The 14,494-nt window shown below is 46.1% G+C and overlaps 1 protein-coding gene across 1 annotated transcript in view; it reads right to left on the bottom strand.

The window, feature by feature from the left end:
• The window catches only part of Bicc1 (BicC family RNA binding protein 1), a 212,239-nt gene that overhangs the window by 4,633 nt on the left and 193,112 nt on the right, over positions 1–14,494 (bottom strand). The window contains 5 exon segments of the mRNA XM_005070782.4: positions 2,752–2,851; positions 4,029–4,189; positions 7,175–7,331; positions 12,685–12,839; positions 13,195–13,234. Of these exon segments, the coding sequence (XP_005070839.1) occupies positions 2,752–2,851; positions 4,029–4,189; positions 7,175–7,331; positions 12,685–12,839; positions 13,195–13,234 (613 nt within the window).

Raw genomic sequence — 14,494 nt, 5'->3', positions numbered from 1 at the left:
CGTGAGGGGAATCAGGTCATCCACAAAGGTACATTTTTTAAAAGAGTGAACACACAGGTGTGGCTCAGAAAGATCAGAAACAAAACTGCCTGAGAGAAGTTATCAAGGCAAGTCCTACTGAAGACATTTAAGGGTCTTTCTTAAGATTCAAAAGCAAACTCCTGCCTCTAGTTGTCTCTTTTGTCTCAGCAAACCTAAGGGGATAGTTTCGGAAAATACCAACCTTTTGCTTTGAAATTCCAAGGCTCACACAATCCTGGCAGCGCTCAGGGTCTTGTTGCGGATCTGAACAGAGTCACAAACTAAAAGAATAGGTCGGGAGATGTTAGATCTACCTGCGGCTGTAGCAGGAGGCTTCTCAACAGGATGCTAGCTAGCTAGCATGCCTCACTGAGTCTGTCCAGCTAGCTAACCAGTTTACTAAACTAGTCTCAGCAATCTCCTGACTTAAAAAAAATTCAAATTCATTCTTGGGCACATCTCTACATCTCAGATTCATTCCTTACAATATTAAAAATGCAGGGTTTCTGCCCCCAAGATAAAAACCTCATACCAAAAATCACAAAAACAGAACAATTCCAAGGATAAACTTAATAACCTGCACAGTTTTGCAAAGGAGACATCATCCAACCAGAAGACAAGCGTGAGTCTTGGCTGCGTGGCCAGGCTGCGTCTCTCTGGGGTAGAATCATGAACAGAAGTCTTTGTCATAAGGTAGGCTGACTTGGGAGAAGCAGCTTTTGATATAGCATTTCTTAAGGACAACATTACTTGCCAAGAAAATGACTTATTGGGTCCCAACAAATGCACTTGGCATAGTAAGACAAACCCTTCCTCCATGTAATCAAAGACCCCATGCTGTGCAGAGCGAGCAGTCCCACTTAAAGGCATGAGAACTTGCAAGCACGTCAGGAGAGCTGTGTCGCCAAAACACACACTGACCTCGGAAGAGCCACACCAAAGATGACGATTGGAAAAACAACGAGGATTCAGCACCTCTTCTTCTCACTTCCCATTCTCCCAAACCTACACTGAGTTATTGCTATATTCCAGAGGGAAGCTTCCTAACAATCTGTCTACAGCCTGTGAAAGTGGTTGGGAGCTGTCCCCTGTGGCTGAACGCTTCACAGGACTCAGGACCAGTTCATAAAATAAAAACTTGGTTTTCATTACACTGCTACCACTATTCCATGAAGGCTAGTGACAGGCTACAGAGTGTCGGGGTAGGTATTTCTCTGTACAGAAGAGTTAGCCTGTATTAGTAAGTGTGTGACTTAGTCAGATACCAAGTGGCACCTCAATTTCACTTGGAAATCAATGAAATAATGTACAAGTATCCAAGGTTAGAGTTTGAGAATAACCCTCTGTGGATAGGCACTAGGGTAAACAAAGTTAAAAAAAAAAGATCTTGTTACTAAAGACGGCAAAAAGAACAAACGGGTTTGAAACAGCCTGCTAAGAGTATCCACCAAGCCTGGTGAAGTATATCACGGAAGGACAGGTCTCAGAAATGGAAGGTGACCCCCACACAATCACCACCACAGTCTACATTCATGACAAGGCAAAACAGAGATTTGGAAACTCACCCAGTCTTGGCCCAGCAGAACACAAGCCTTCTATCTGAATCCATTGTTTCCCTCACATACACTGGGATGAGCTCAGGAATTACCATCCACCTGAATACCATTAATACAGGCTGGTGGGGGTACCCGGAGAATGTATGTAGAGACACTATTATGGAGGAGTCTAATGTTGCACCCCAAACCACCCATGCTGACATCTACCCTGGTTGAAGGTACCTGGGCATAATAAACTTTAGACAAAGATTTCTTCTGTGAGTTGCAGGTCAGGTATGGCAATCCGCCGATAAATGAAATGGGCAAACATTGAGTTTTTTAATTGTATTTCCAACTGTGATTGGTGAATGCTGTCTGGAAAGGGTATTCACCAGCTGGATGCCACTGTTTGCCTCACACAGGCCCAGGCTGCAAAGTCACAGCCCCCAGTACAGAGTGCTTGGCTTCTGCCTTTAGCGTCACTGTCTTTCCAAGGGGCAGGCACACAAATCTGACGGTCAAGAACACTTCCGGCAAGACTGCCATGTCATGTCCTCTTTCTCTGAGTGCCGTTGAGGTGCACTGGCATGTGTGTACACGCCACCCCGATTCATCACCTGCACAGCACCCAGTGGGGACTTACAGAGCACTCACTAAAGGACTATGCAAGAGACCACCAAGAAGGCACACTAGGGATATAGAGACTATTTTTCTTCCACCTGTGACTCAAATTCTACTGAAACGTTAGAAAAATCAAAAGGCATTAAGTCTGATAAACCCCACCAAGAAACACCATGAATGCACTTTTCCCCTCACCGTGATGATCCTGGCGTTCAAGAACATACATACTGGAACATGGCTTTCAATCAAGAGTAATTATTCACAAATCCAGCAACTCGTTTATCACAAATGCTCACCCATTCCCATGTTCTGCATGGGACAATTTTGGCTACATCTTTCTGAGGAGGCCTAGTAGAAGGAGCAATATTGCCAAGGCAGGCTTTCTTGGAAGGACCTTGATTAGGTGGTAGGGTGTTCTCAGCATTGTTTAAGAGTTGGTAGGAGAATCCCCCTGCATCACATCCAGCATCGTACCAGAGGAGTGAGTAACTGATGGGCAAAAGAACCAGCCCCACATGCCAAGACCCCTGGCAGAGAGTTTTCAGATTTTAAAATGAGTTCAACATATATTCACCTGAGATTGCCAGCAGCATTTTCCTCCTGGCACCAAAGGTGGTAATTCCCAGCTCCTTCAGATCCTGGTCTGTGAGGGTGAGGAACGTCTGAAGATCAATCTATGGAAAACATAAACAAGCCACAGCTGGTGGGTTAAGTGGGTGTGTCTTTACCACTGTGGACTGACTCATTGTATTGATTTGTTAACTCTACCTACTCCCTAAAACCAATGGTGGTGGCATCAACCCGAGGGCCAGAAGTAGGTGGTGGGGGCTGGAGAGCACTGGCTGCTCTTCCAAAGGACCCTGGTTCAATTCCCAGCTCCCACATGGAGGCTCATGAGTGTTTCTAACTCCAGTCCTAGGATATCTGATGTCCAATTCTGTCCTCTATGGACCCTGCACACATCATATGGTACACAGACATACATCCAGACAAACATTCATACACAGTAAACAAAATCTCAAGGAGAAGGAGGAAGGAGGGAAAGTGAAACAAGGAGGAGGGGAGGGGGGGTGAAGAACAGAGAAAAGAAATTGGTAAACTGAAAACAACTGTCAGCCGGAGACAGACCAAGCCAGCAACTTAATGACACCAAGATAAATATAGCTATGAGCATCTTGACAGCTATGACTAAAACACCACACATACTGTACCATATTTGTGAACTGATAAAGGATTATGAATCAAGAATGTTTGTTAGCTTTTGGTTCTAAGTAGAAATCAAAGTGTACACAAGATAGCTCCTTTTGTGTACAAGACCATGCAACAGACTGTCTTTAAAAAAATGGTACAGAAACATGTGTATAACAGCTCAGCTTTACCTGTGGCCTTGGCAACACAACATGGAAGAAACGGTTCAGGGGCAGGGCTCTTATTTTGAAGGTAGCCTCTGGGACTTTCTTAGAAAGGTAACAGCAGTGAAGTCAGATTCATTACTAACATTGGGCACTTGTGACAGGCAGGCAATGAGGTACCCTGCGGCTTCTGAACAAATCATATATGGCTGCAAATGCGAACAATGAGGACCTGCAGGCTCAATGCTGACCTCAGGGTTCCCCTACATCAACACCCCGGTGTGCTCTCTCGGCTAATGTGGTGAAGGATGGTTGGGGACTTTTCTGCTTCTCCATGCTATACTAAGTAAGATGACATTTTCCTCTGCAGCTAGAATAAGCTGAGACCCCACCAAACACCCGGAGAAAGGACAACCACGGCTCAATGTGGCTTCCTTCTGGAGGTCATCACACCCACAACCCCAAACAAAGATGTCCAGGAAGAAACGGGCTGGCCGACCTCTTGCTGCTGGAAGACATCTGTGTATTTGCCCAGGCCCAGCTTGCTGAAAAGCTCGGGGAGGTCGGAGCCTTTGAAGCAGCTGTTCAGGTTGCAGCCATTGCTCCCTGTCAGCGAGGAAATGCAGTCCATGTAGTTGCTGCTGCTCAGATAATGCTCTCCTGCAGGGCAAAGGAGAGACAATCAGGGCCACAGAGAACACGGTTTAATTAAAAAGCCTTAATCACCGAGTATTTCAGACTCCATTGTTCAGCTGCACAGAGCACCAGGCTGCAGAAACAAGGTAATCTGTCACCACAGGATCATCGGCTTTTCACCAAGGAAATGCTGTTTATTGCTGTCAGGAAGCTCCCGCCATTCTGAGGCAACAGTTGGGAGGCAGAAAGTCAGTACTGGAGCCTCCGCAGCTAATAATCATCCATTGTGTTTTCCCTGAGCATGGGCTCTTTACAGCTGATTTGATGGGAATCAAATGAAGATCTGGCAAGGAACTCTAGGACACTGTAAAGGTTCGGGAAGTTATAACAGGCCCAGATTCCCCTTGGCTGGCAGGGTGGCCCTCCCCATCCTGACCTCTTACTCCTATGGCTCCTTCATGTCGCAGAGGATTTATGCAGCACCACAGCGCACACATCCTATAGCCCTGAAGAACACATCAGGGCATTAAGTCCATCATATTGGGTGCTTCTGAAATCAGTAACATCTGCAGCAACAAGGCTGAGGTTCCCGGGGCCTAATTTCTGACAGAGCGAATGTACTTCTTGGGAGGGATGCTAACAGCAATACGAAAGTCGGTCTTGGCTCTGCAAATGATTTGAGAGGCAAACCTACCTATGGTCTGGTTCTCAGACCAACTGGCATCCCAGGCTAGAGGAAGGGCCATTAATACCAGACCATGTACATGACCAGACCACCCCCTTTCCAACCCCACCCCCTGAGCACACTGCTTTGGAGGATCTACTAGAGGGGTGTGTGACCACGCTGCCTCTTGCCTGTGTGGGGATCCATTTGTCAAAGCGAGGATGTGGCCCTAAGAGGGATTTCTAGAGAGTGGGAGAAAGATGAGGCTCCTCCAGGCCAGGCAGCTCCACACAGGTCACTCCAGGGCTTGGCAGCAGCCAGGCCTCGGAGTCTGCTTTGCACGGGTTTCTGGCCCCCACTGATTTCTTTCTCTCCTTTTCCCATGCAAACTGAGATACTCTCTGCACATCTCAAAGGCAAGGACTTTCAATAGTTCTTTTTAAAACAGGTATTCTCTTGTGGGAAGAATATGAAGGGATCACTAACCCCTAAATAACATCCTTGGACCATCATTTAAAGGTAAGATAGAAGCCCCCCGAAATCATCAAAGCACACTGAGTCAAGGGTGACATCAGACCCTGTGCTGGGAGCCCCTCAGAGTTCCCACTGGCCTCGAGTGAGTAGAAGTCAACTAGAGGCTGATGGTGTAAATTGCTGTCCAAATGATAAACTTACCTCCTGGTAGAGCAAAGGGGAGCTACCAAGGTCTACACTTGAGCCACTGGCATAAACAGGAAAGCCCAGAGAAGGAGAAGACTTCAAGACTAAGACCCAGGGCATGAAGAAAAATGGCTAAGCCCATACTCTTCAATATGGTAGCCACTGAGAACCTGAGATAAGGCGAGTGGAATTAAAATGTTGGACCAGTGTAATATATATTGTAGATCTGGACAAAGTAAAACACATTAGTAAAAACTTAAATAATTATAAACATGCCCCACAGGGTTTTTTTAAAATAATGGCCCTTAACTTAGTGTTGACTACTGACATGTTTGTGTTAACTGTTTATAGTATCTATGCTTTCTTTTAAACTCCACCCCTACTCTTACAAACTCCTGGCAAAGCCATAATTTTGGGCTTCTTTAATCACCCAGTTTCTTTTTCACAAGCTCATCTTAGCCTATGTTTTAGTTCAACAACTTAGTACATTTGGTTTAAGTTAGCTGAAGGCAAGAAGAAATGAATGCAAAGCCAGCTGGGCTATAGGCTGAACACCCAATCCCAAGGCCTGTGTGGAACAGCAGCTGCCTCTGGAGTTACTGCACTGCACATGTTGAGAGGATCAGACAGTAGCTGATGGGAGTTTCCAGCAACAGTTCATGGTTCATAGAGAGAAGGGTTGAGCTCACTTTCTGATTTGGAGAATAGCGTGACTAGTCTTCAAGTTGGAGACATGGGACAACACAGCTACCTTGACTGATCAAAACCTTAGGCTCCAAGTCCTAATGCACTCGCTTGGAGTACCTTTAGGTAGTTCATGCTACATGTTTAAAATTTCAAATCTGGGGAGAACCCTGAATAAAAAAAGCATTATTAACAACCTGATGGTCACGGTGCGATCTTTGGTCTGGCTACTCGTTTCTACAGCTTAGAAGACCTGACACCCTTACAGATATAACACCCTGCTTAGCCTCGGCCATATTTGCCTACATAAGACCTGCAAAATGACAAATACCAGTTGACACACCAATGTGGATGGGGGAAATCTCCTAAGGCCCCAGCCCTAAACGAAGAGCTACAGGTAACCAATGGCTGCTGAGAGAGGAAGATAGGGTGCCTTGGGAGAAACCGGAGGAGGAGAGAGATGGGTAAAAACAATGTAATATGAAATTCTCAAATAGGAAAATTAAACTAAAAATCTTTTATTTTCACCTTTAACCGTTAGCTTTTCTTCAGTTGTCCAATATGATTTGACAATATCTTATTCAACCAATTTCACATGTTCCTATCTCTTCCTTGTTATTTGGAGGTGTGTGTGTGTGATTCACTCCTCAAACATCTATAGAACACGCACCTGCTAGGTGCCAGACAGACACAGCCTGTCACACAGAACTCAAGAAGAATTCACTAGCCATGACTGACTTGCCGAACTCAAATTCTACAAGGTAGGTCATGACAGACAATGATGGCATTTCGGGGGTGAAACTAGAGCATCCACCATGTACAAAATGCAGCTAGAGGAGAGAGCTTCACAGGGAGGAACGAGGAAAGCTTGGGGAAGAGGCTACACGTGACTCACACCAAGCTCTTCACGTCTCAGGAGCGAGCTGCCTGTACCTCCTCCCCTCACACCAGCAAGTACATCTAAGCTGACACTTGGAGGTACGAACAGAAATAAAGCTCACTTGATTTGTTCTGTTTGCGCTTGGGGCTGCTAATCGGCACTGCGAATTCACTGTGACCCATGGGTCCTACTCCATTGCGGTCTCTCCAGTTGTCTGATTCGCTTCCACCTGCTAGATGCTCACGACTGCTGGACCTTGAGAGGGACAACGAGGAACCCTGTAAAGAGTCCAAGCCGGAGAAGGAAGAGTTCAACACGGTGGACTTCTCAGAATGGGAGGAGAAATGATACTAGGCAGTGAAGGACACCATTGCAATGTCCTTCCGTCACCAACCCAGGCACACCCATTCTCCGGAATGTACCAAAGATGAGCACTGACAGACAGTGAGGTCCTCACCAAGAGAACTTAACTCTGCAAGTGCCCACAGAACTCTGGAAGTCACCAGGGTGAAAATTCTTCGATAAAATTTCAAAATGTCATGGTTGAGTTCATCCCTGTTTTAGGAAACAGAAAGCACACACGCGCGCGCACAATGTGTGCTCACACACATAGTACAGGAATGATTCTCTGCCTTAGCTCATACAAAAAGGACACAGGAGTGGCAGAAGTGTGCAAGGAAAGCCAACAGGCTATCCTAACACCCAGTGTGCAGAGACAAACAGAACTGCCATCTCTGACACTACTCTCCCCCAAACAAGGACATGATCTCCCCAGCCAATTACAGATACCTGAACAATATGCTCTTTGAAGTTCTCCAAATTTAAATTGAGATTAATTTATAGCAACTCAAAACCTGCCTGAGTTTACATGGATTCTTTTTATGTATCCATGGTACGATGGTGCCCCCTGGCTGCACTATCGTATCAGCAGATGGCTGTGAACCACCATATGGGTGCTGGGAATTGAACTCAGGACCTCTGGAGGAGCAGCCAGTGCTCTTAACCTCTAAGCCATCTCTCCAGCACCCTCATTTGCAGATTTATTTTTCACCAGTAATTCCAAGAAAATTCTTTCCACACTTAACTGTGGCTCATGCAGCCCATTCAAGGCAAGGACTGCATCCCTTAAACACTTCCAAGTAAACAGCAGGACACCCTAGCCCTGAGGTTTTCCACTTCCTCCCCAGGTCCTCTGTAACCTCCTCCTTCTTTCCCATCCTGAATGGCAGGCTAGCCATAGGCCTGGTCTTTGTTACCCACTGAACCCCCCCCCCACTTTGTTTCTGTACTTTGTCAGTGAATGCATTTAATCCTCTGTGAAATCCTTAGTGTGCCAGCGGCTCTGGCAGTGTCTAACTCTGGATTGCGAGCCCTTGTGGGAACTTCACGGTCAGAAAGCTGCAGGTCTGAAGCCTACTCTGTTCCATCCCTGAGCACTTTCCTCACTGAATGGTCCCTCCCACCAGCCACTCTGAACTCCCCTTCCACCCGCTCGGTCACTCATGGTGCTAAGTCTTACCTCCTCCCTCTGTAATCCAGCACATAAAACAAGGCTGGTAATTCTAAGTGCCCATCAGAGCAAGCCGTGACTCATACAGTCTTGACCTTCTGCTGTTCAGAGGCAGAGGTACTTCCTAATTCCCCATGACTCCCCTGCAGTCTACCATGGATGGAGGAGTACCAGGATCGGCCTTGCTGGAACCATCATCTACAATGCCTCCTGCTCTGAGACCTCTCCAGTGAGTTCTAACCTTGGGATGATCAAGCCATTTATTCCTTGGACTTAATGATTTTTCCCCCCAAGATGCTCCTGAGAGTGGCCCTGTTTTGTCACCTACATTTCCCAGCATGCCTCTCATCCACTCCTAAGGTCAAAGCAACTCTGCTGAGCATGGGCTAGGAATTTTATTACCCACTGCCTTCTTGACATGTTGTCTTCCTCCCACCAGAAGGCAGGCCTGTCCCCGAGGCAGCACTAGTGTGTACAATCTAGTGCACAGGACTGTCTTGGGAGTGCGGAGTCACTCTCCTGCATCAGTGGGATGCCCTTGCTGATTTAGGGCAATGCACAGGGGGAAATTATGGCTACTGAGACAGACAGACAAATAAACAAAACAACCAAAAAAAAAAAAAGCTAGATGTTCCAGTGAATAATCTTTCATATCTTAAACCAACCCAGAGTAGAAGGACCAAGAACATGTTGAATGCTAGTAAGCGCCGATGAGTAACTGCTCGGCTTTCATGTCTTACGACTTGACAGCTGCCTCTTTCTGAATGTCTTTAACCGTTCGCCCAGCAGGCTGAACTGGCAGACTTCCAAAGATGGCAATTCCTGCTACCCCACTAATTGGTCTAAAATATCCACTGGGCAAGCAGTTCTCCTCCACACTCAAGTTTTTGAGGTAAGAAACTATCAGAACTCTTCCTTGCTTAGTGCTGGGGAAGTTGGAAATCACTGGTGGCTCCCAACTCATGCTTTTATTTGCTTTGGAGAACATGTGACCACCCCCCCCAACCCCCACGCGCCTGCCTGTGTGCTTTTAAGAGATAGACAGCAGAAAGAAAATGGAAAAATCCCCAATGCCTTAGCAGCTCAGTTCAAAGAGACCCTTTGTTTATGTTTTCATGTCCCAGTATAACACCGAGCAGGCCGGAAGAAAAAAAAGGTACAAAGTGCCTGCCTCTTATTTAAACAACTTCTCCAGAGGACAGGATAATTATTTAGTTGTTAAGAAAAATACAAACTTGAAAAATGACTCAACTCCAGCTTCTCAATAACGCAGAGTACAGAGCTCAAAGTACCCAATTCTCTGACCAAGCCTGGGACAGGAAGTTGAAGTACCTGGCACATTGGCTGTATAGTTCTCAGCTATGAGAATGTCAGCAGTCAGGGACACTCACACAGCTACAGTCCACCTTCCCTTTGCTTTTCTTTGTAAAGATGAGGAAAGTGAGGATGCTCTAGTTACCCTCCAATGTAAACATGGCAGTGCTGTAAGCAGACACCCGAACACTATCATCTATCTATCTATCATCCATCCATCCATCATCTCTATCTGTATCTATCTATTTAGCCATCGTCTATGCCCCCATGCCTTGCTCTCTCATTCTCTCAACAGGAATTGTCCTCTATTGTTTCTTCGAGCCTTCCCCACACTCTTCATCATGGAAGGCAGCCTCAGCCCTTACCCACCTTCCTGTTTTAGTCCTTCTCGGCGATGGCAGAGAAAACAAGAGACTTGCCTGCCCAGGGAGCCCCTGCCACAGAGAAATCATTAATGCTATCTATGGACCCTCTCCCTCCACAGAGAAAGACCTGGCCTGAGGCAAGCACAGAGAAAGACTCCTAAGGAAAGCCAGAGCCTACCCTTCCCGGCATTCAGAGAGGCAGTGGAAAGCAGCAGGCTGCACGGAGCTTCCCCGGGCTCTACTTTCGCTGTCACTATCTCCCCCCCCCCCGTCTTTCAGCGTGAGTGGACTGACTGACATCAGTCTGGGAAGTAGAGCAGGCTAGCCCAAGCCAGCCACAGCAGCAAAGACTTAGGGTCGGCTGCTAGACAGAGGTCCTGTACGTTTCCATTCACAGAAAGGAGTGGAGGGCATTTCAAGGCTCTATGTTTGTTTTAGCCCAAGACTTCCTTAGCGTTTCAGCACTCAACGCCCCTACAGCACTGTTTCCTTGGCACCCAGGCACCCATCATGGCTCATATCCAAAAAACACACAAGCCCCAACTCTTCCTCGCTTTGTACCCCTACCAAATGAAACCTCACAGAGCTCAATGAGAAGGTTCTTCTTCTACGTGATTAAAATCATGCATATGTATATCTGTCTGTGTCACTGCCATGTGGCTCCAATATCAATTGCACGTCATCTCTCCCTCTGCATTCTGAGTGAAATCATTAAGGAGATGTTCCAGAACATTGTTTAAAACGAACTTGAGTCTTTCCCCTCACATCTACTGGCCCGTAGCATGATGAAGACACACCCATTCTGGGAGCATCTTTTCCCACTATAAGTTTGTCGGGATCATATAAATTTATACATGAAAATGCACCATATAATCCACAAAGAATTAAGTGAACCCAATTTAAGATACTTATCACCCAGACCTTATGTATCCACATTACACTTTGAAAGCATTACTTTAGATACAGAAAGCATAAATAGCTTGAATGTACAGTTACTTCCTCCAGCAAGGAACACAACCTCATCCTTCAGAAGCCTTGGTTTTTCCTATGGATAAAGTTCTCATGCAGAACTAATACCCAACAGTACGACCCAAAGGAGGATGCAAGCTAATGAGAACAAAATCTATCCATAGGACTGGGTGGGGTTTTCCAGCTCCTGCAAGCTCGGCACCTGACCCCTCTGTATCTACCATTAACAACTTGCTATAATGCCAGGCTCCAAGCAAGAAACTGAAGGACATTTCTAAAGCTAAATGTTTCATTTTGGAAACTACAGACTAGCAGTCAACAACTCCACACTTTACTCTGCCAAAAGCCAAGGCAAGGGAGGTGGACCACTGACTACAGGGTATAAGGCCAATCCTCAGCATTAGCTTAATTCCTCCTCAAACAAAAGACAGCACTACTTCCTCTCAGAGCTCCAGTGGGTCCGAGGGGAAGTGGACACCCACAGCCTGAAAACTCTGCATAATAGTCCCCACATACCGGCAGCTGAAGGTTAATCTTAAATATAGCCTGCCAGGTGACTACTGTAACCCTGACAATGGAATCCGCGGGAGACTATTCAATAGTGTTTTCTTCTTGGCTTGCTCAAGAGAGATAAAGGCAATTTTTAAAAAGTATTTGCTTTTTGCCTTGCATCCATCAACAATCTTATTACAAAGAAAAAATCGGGTGGAGAAAAGGAACTCCATCTACAAATGCTACCATTAGACTAACAATTCTGAAGCCCGCAGCCAGCAATTTTGTAGCCTGCCGGGATGATGGAGGTGGATGGTGCTCGGCTTAGTCATTCGGGTCCGCCCAGAGTCTGAAGTCTCCCAGCATGTCTGTGTGCAAGCTGGCCAGACCCCTACTCCCTAAGGCCAAAGTCTGACATTCTCAGATGGACAGGGTCTGTTCGGAGTCACGTGGAGCCTGGCCCCCAGGAGGATGGAGTTCTGGGCGCTTCCTCCCCATGCAGAGAACACCAGATTCCACTCTCATGGTGGAGCTGTGCCAACATCTGGTAAACATACGGATGTTGGCACTGTTGCTTGAGATGCTTCCTGCTGCGTTCCTGGCACATCTCAACATGCCGAGGTTAACTCAGATTCGAGAATCTGTTTTTGTTGAACATTTGCCTTCTCCTACGGTGGCTTGCTAGTGATACTCTCGGACAAAGGGACTCTTTGTAAGTATTTTATGAAACACCGCAGCTGCCCTTTGCTTGATCTTGGCCCTACTCATAGGATATCCTTCTTCCAACAAAAACTCACTCCCAAATATAAATTTCCATCACATGTATAGATGAATAACTTCGAGGGGAGAGAAAAAGCCTCACATGTAAGACTCATCCATTTTACATAAGCTCACAAAGACAGAAAGGGAGCCAAGGCACTCAATCCCTATGACCATGAAGAGCCAGGGACAGGAAGGGTGGACAGGAGGAGAAATATGCACCTCGTAGGCGGTCGTCATCGTGGGCTTATAGGACACGTGGTTGGCTCTTCTCAGCTCCTTGATGGTTTCAGCAGGCATGGACTTGGAGAACCCCAGGCCACTCCAGGTATTTGTAGGCGTTCTGACCTCGGTCACCACTGGCTTCTTCAACATTGCTTTGGAAAGCAGAATATAAAAGAGACGCTTGGCATGCTTAATGCAACTCTTAAATAAAATTATCGAAGGTGCACAGTGTTTCTTCAACATATGAAAATGTTATAACTCAATGTTATTTCTTAATGTGAAATGCTTAAGAATAAAACATTTTATACAATAAAAAGTAAATGAGGAAAAGCTGCGGGACTCCTTAATTATGCTCATGTACTTCACAAAATACATTTTATTCCGACAGAATCTGTGTATTATGAAGTCAAACATTTGGGGTTTCTTTTTATTTCAAATCACCTGGACTGCTTGAAAATGAAGGTGTACCCGAAGGGCAAAGAGGGGAAGCAGTCCTGTGTCACTTACCTTTGGTGGCTAATAGTTTCTTCTGCTCATAGTCAAATGCCTGAAAAGGAAATTGAGAAAAAACAATGGCTCTGTTACCAGTCCTCAGAACATCCTGCCAATACTTTCGAATCTGCTTGAGACATCGGCTAAGCTCTGCATCATGGTCCCACAAATATACAGTGTAAGTGTGATTGATTTTAAAAACTCCTTCAAAACAAACTGGAATCATCTACTACTTTCACCAAACTTGAAGTCAGTGGCCAGGATTAGGATTTTCCCTGCAAAATTAAATTCTCATTTATAAAGAGTGTCTTCTTACATCAGGACTACTATGGTAAGGGGACATGAGGAGCCTAACAGTTGCAGAAGCATCTGTTGTCTCTCCTTTGTTCTCAGAATCCTTCTTCACATAGGTAAAACAAGATGGAAACAGGTATAACATCAAGACAACTTCAGTTATCAACCACACTGCTAAAGCCTTGGCTTTCCAAGCTGGATAAATACAACGATCTAGCTTTGGACACTCACAATCCAACAGGATTGGACCTTGATACCCTGGTACTGCACAGACAGCAGAAACACACATCTGTGCTATTGACACTGAACGACTAACTATGCAGAAACAAAGAGAGAGGCCTTTCTGAAGACAGCCATGCCTGCATGGTACATCCCGGAAGCTAACCTGTTCACACCTCCCCAGTCTAGGGAATAGGTAAGACTTGATTCAAAGACCTACGGCGAAGACCAACACCCAATGGCAAGAGTTCTTTGACTCTTTTCCCAGCAAGACTGCACTGGCATATATAAGGTTCCCAGGGAATTACAGCCTGGAACAGAATACTGGAGAGGGGACACGGAGCTAGGAATAACCTTGGACCGGGTGATAAACAGTGGCGGCCCAGCATATGCAGTAGCTCTAAGAATATGACGGTACCTCACAGAGCCTGGTTTTCAGACAATACTGTTTTTATGGCATTTAGGAACGGCTTAAGATTGCACCAGAAGTTAAAAATCAACTTTAACTTCCAGGGGCAAGAGTGAGGAAAACTGAGGGACCACTAGTTAAAGCCGGTGCTGCGCTCTGTGAAGAACACAGCGAGTCAGAGCTCACCCTGGAGCCTAAGCAACCAATGGTCCATGTAGGACTGAGGAAGAGAGATGAGTGAAAGAGCGCTGGAGAGGCCACGCCCCTAGGGTGGTGACGAGATGGGCACGGTCTTTGGTGTGTCTCATGCCAAAGTACCCTAGCAACTCTCATAGATTGCTTGATGATTTTTGGAGCGAGCTTTCCACTAATGGCAGACACACACCTAGTTTA

The sequence above is a fragment of the Mesocricetus auratus genome, unplaced genomic scaffold, assembly GCF_017639785.1.
Source record: "Mesocricetus auratus isolate SY011 unplaced genomic scaffold, BCM_Maur_2.0 Super-Scaffold_100027, whole genome shotgun sequence".
Classification (NCBI taxonomy): domain Eukaryota; kingdom Metazoa; phylum Chordata; class Mammalia; order Rodentia; family Cricetidae; genus Mesocricetus; species Mesocricetus auratus.
This window is presented reverse-complemented; position numbering and strand designations above follow the sequence as displayed.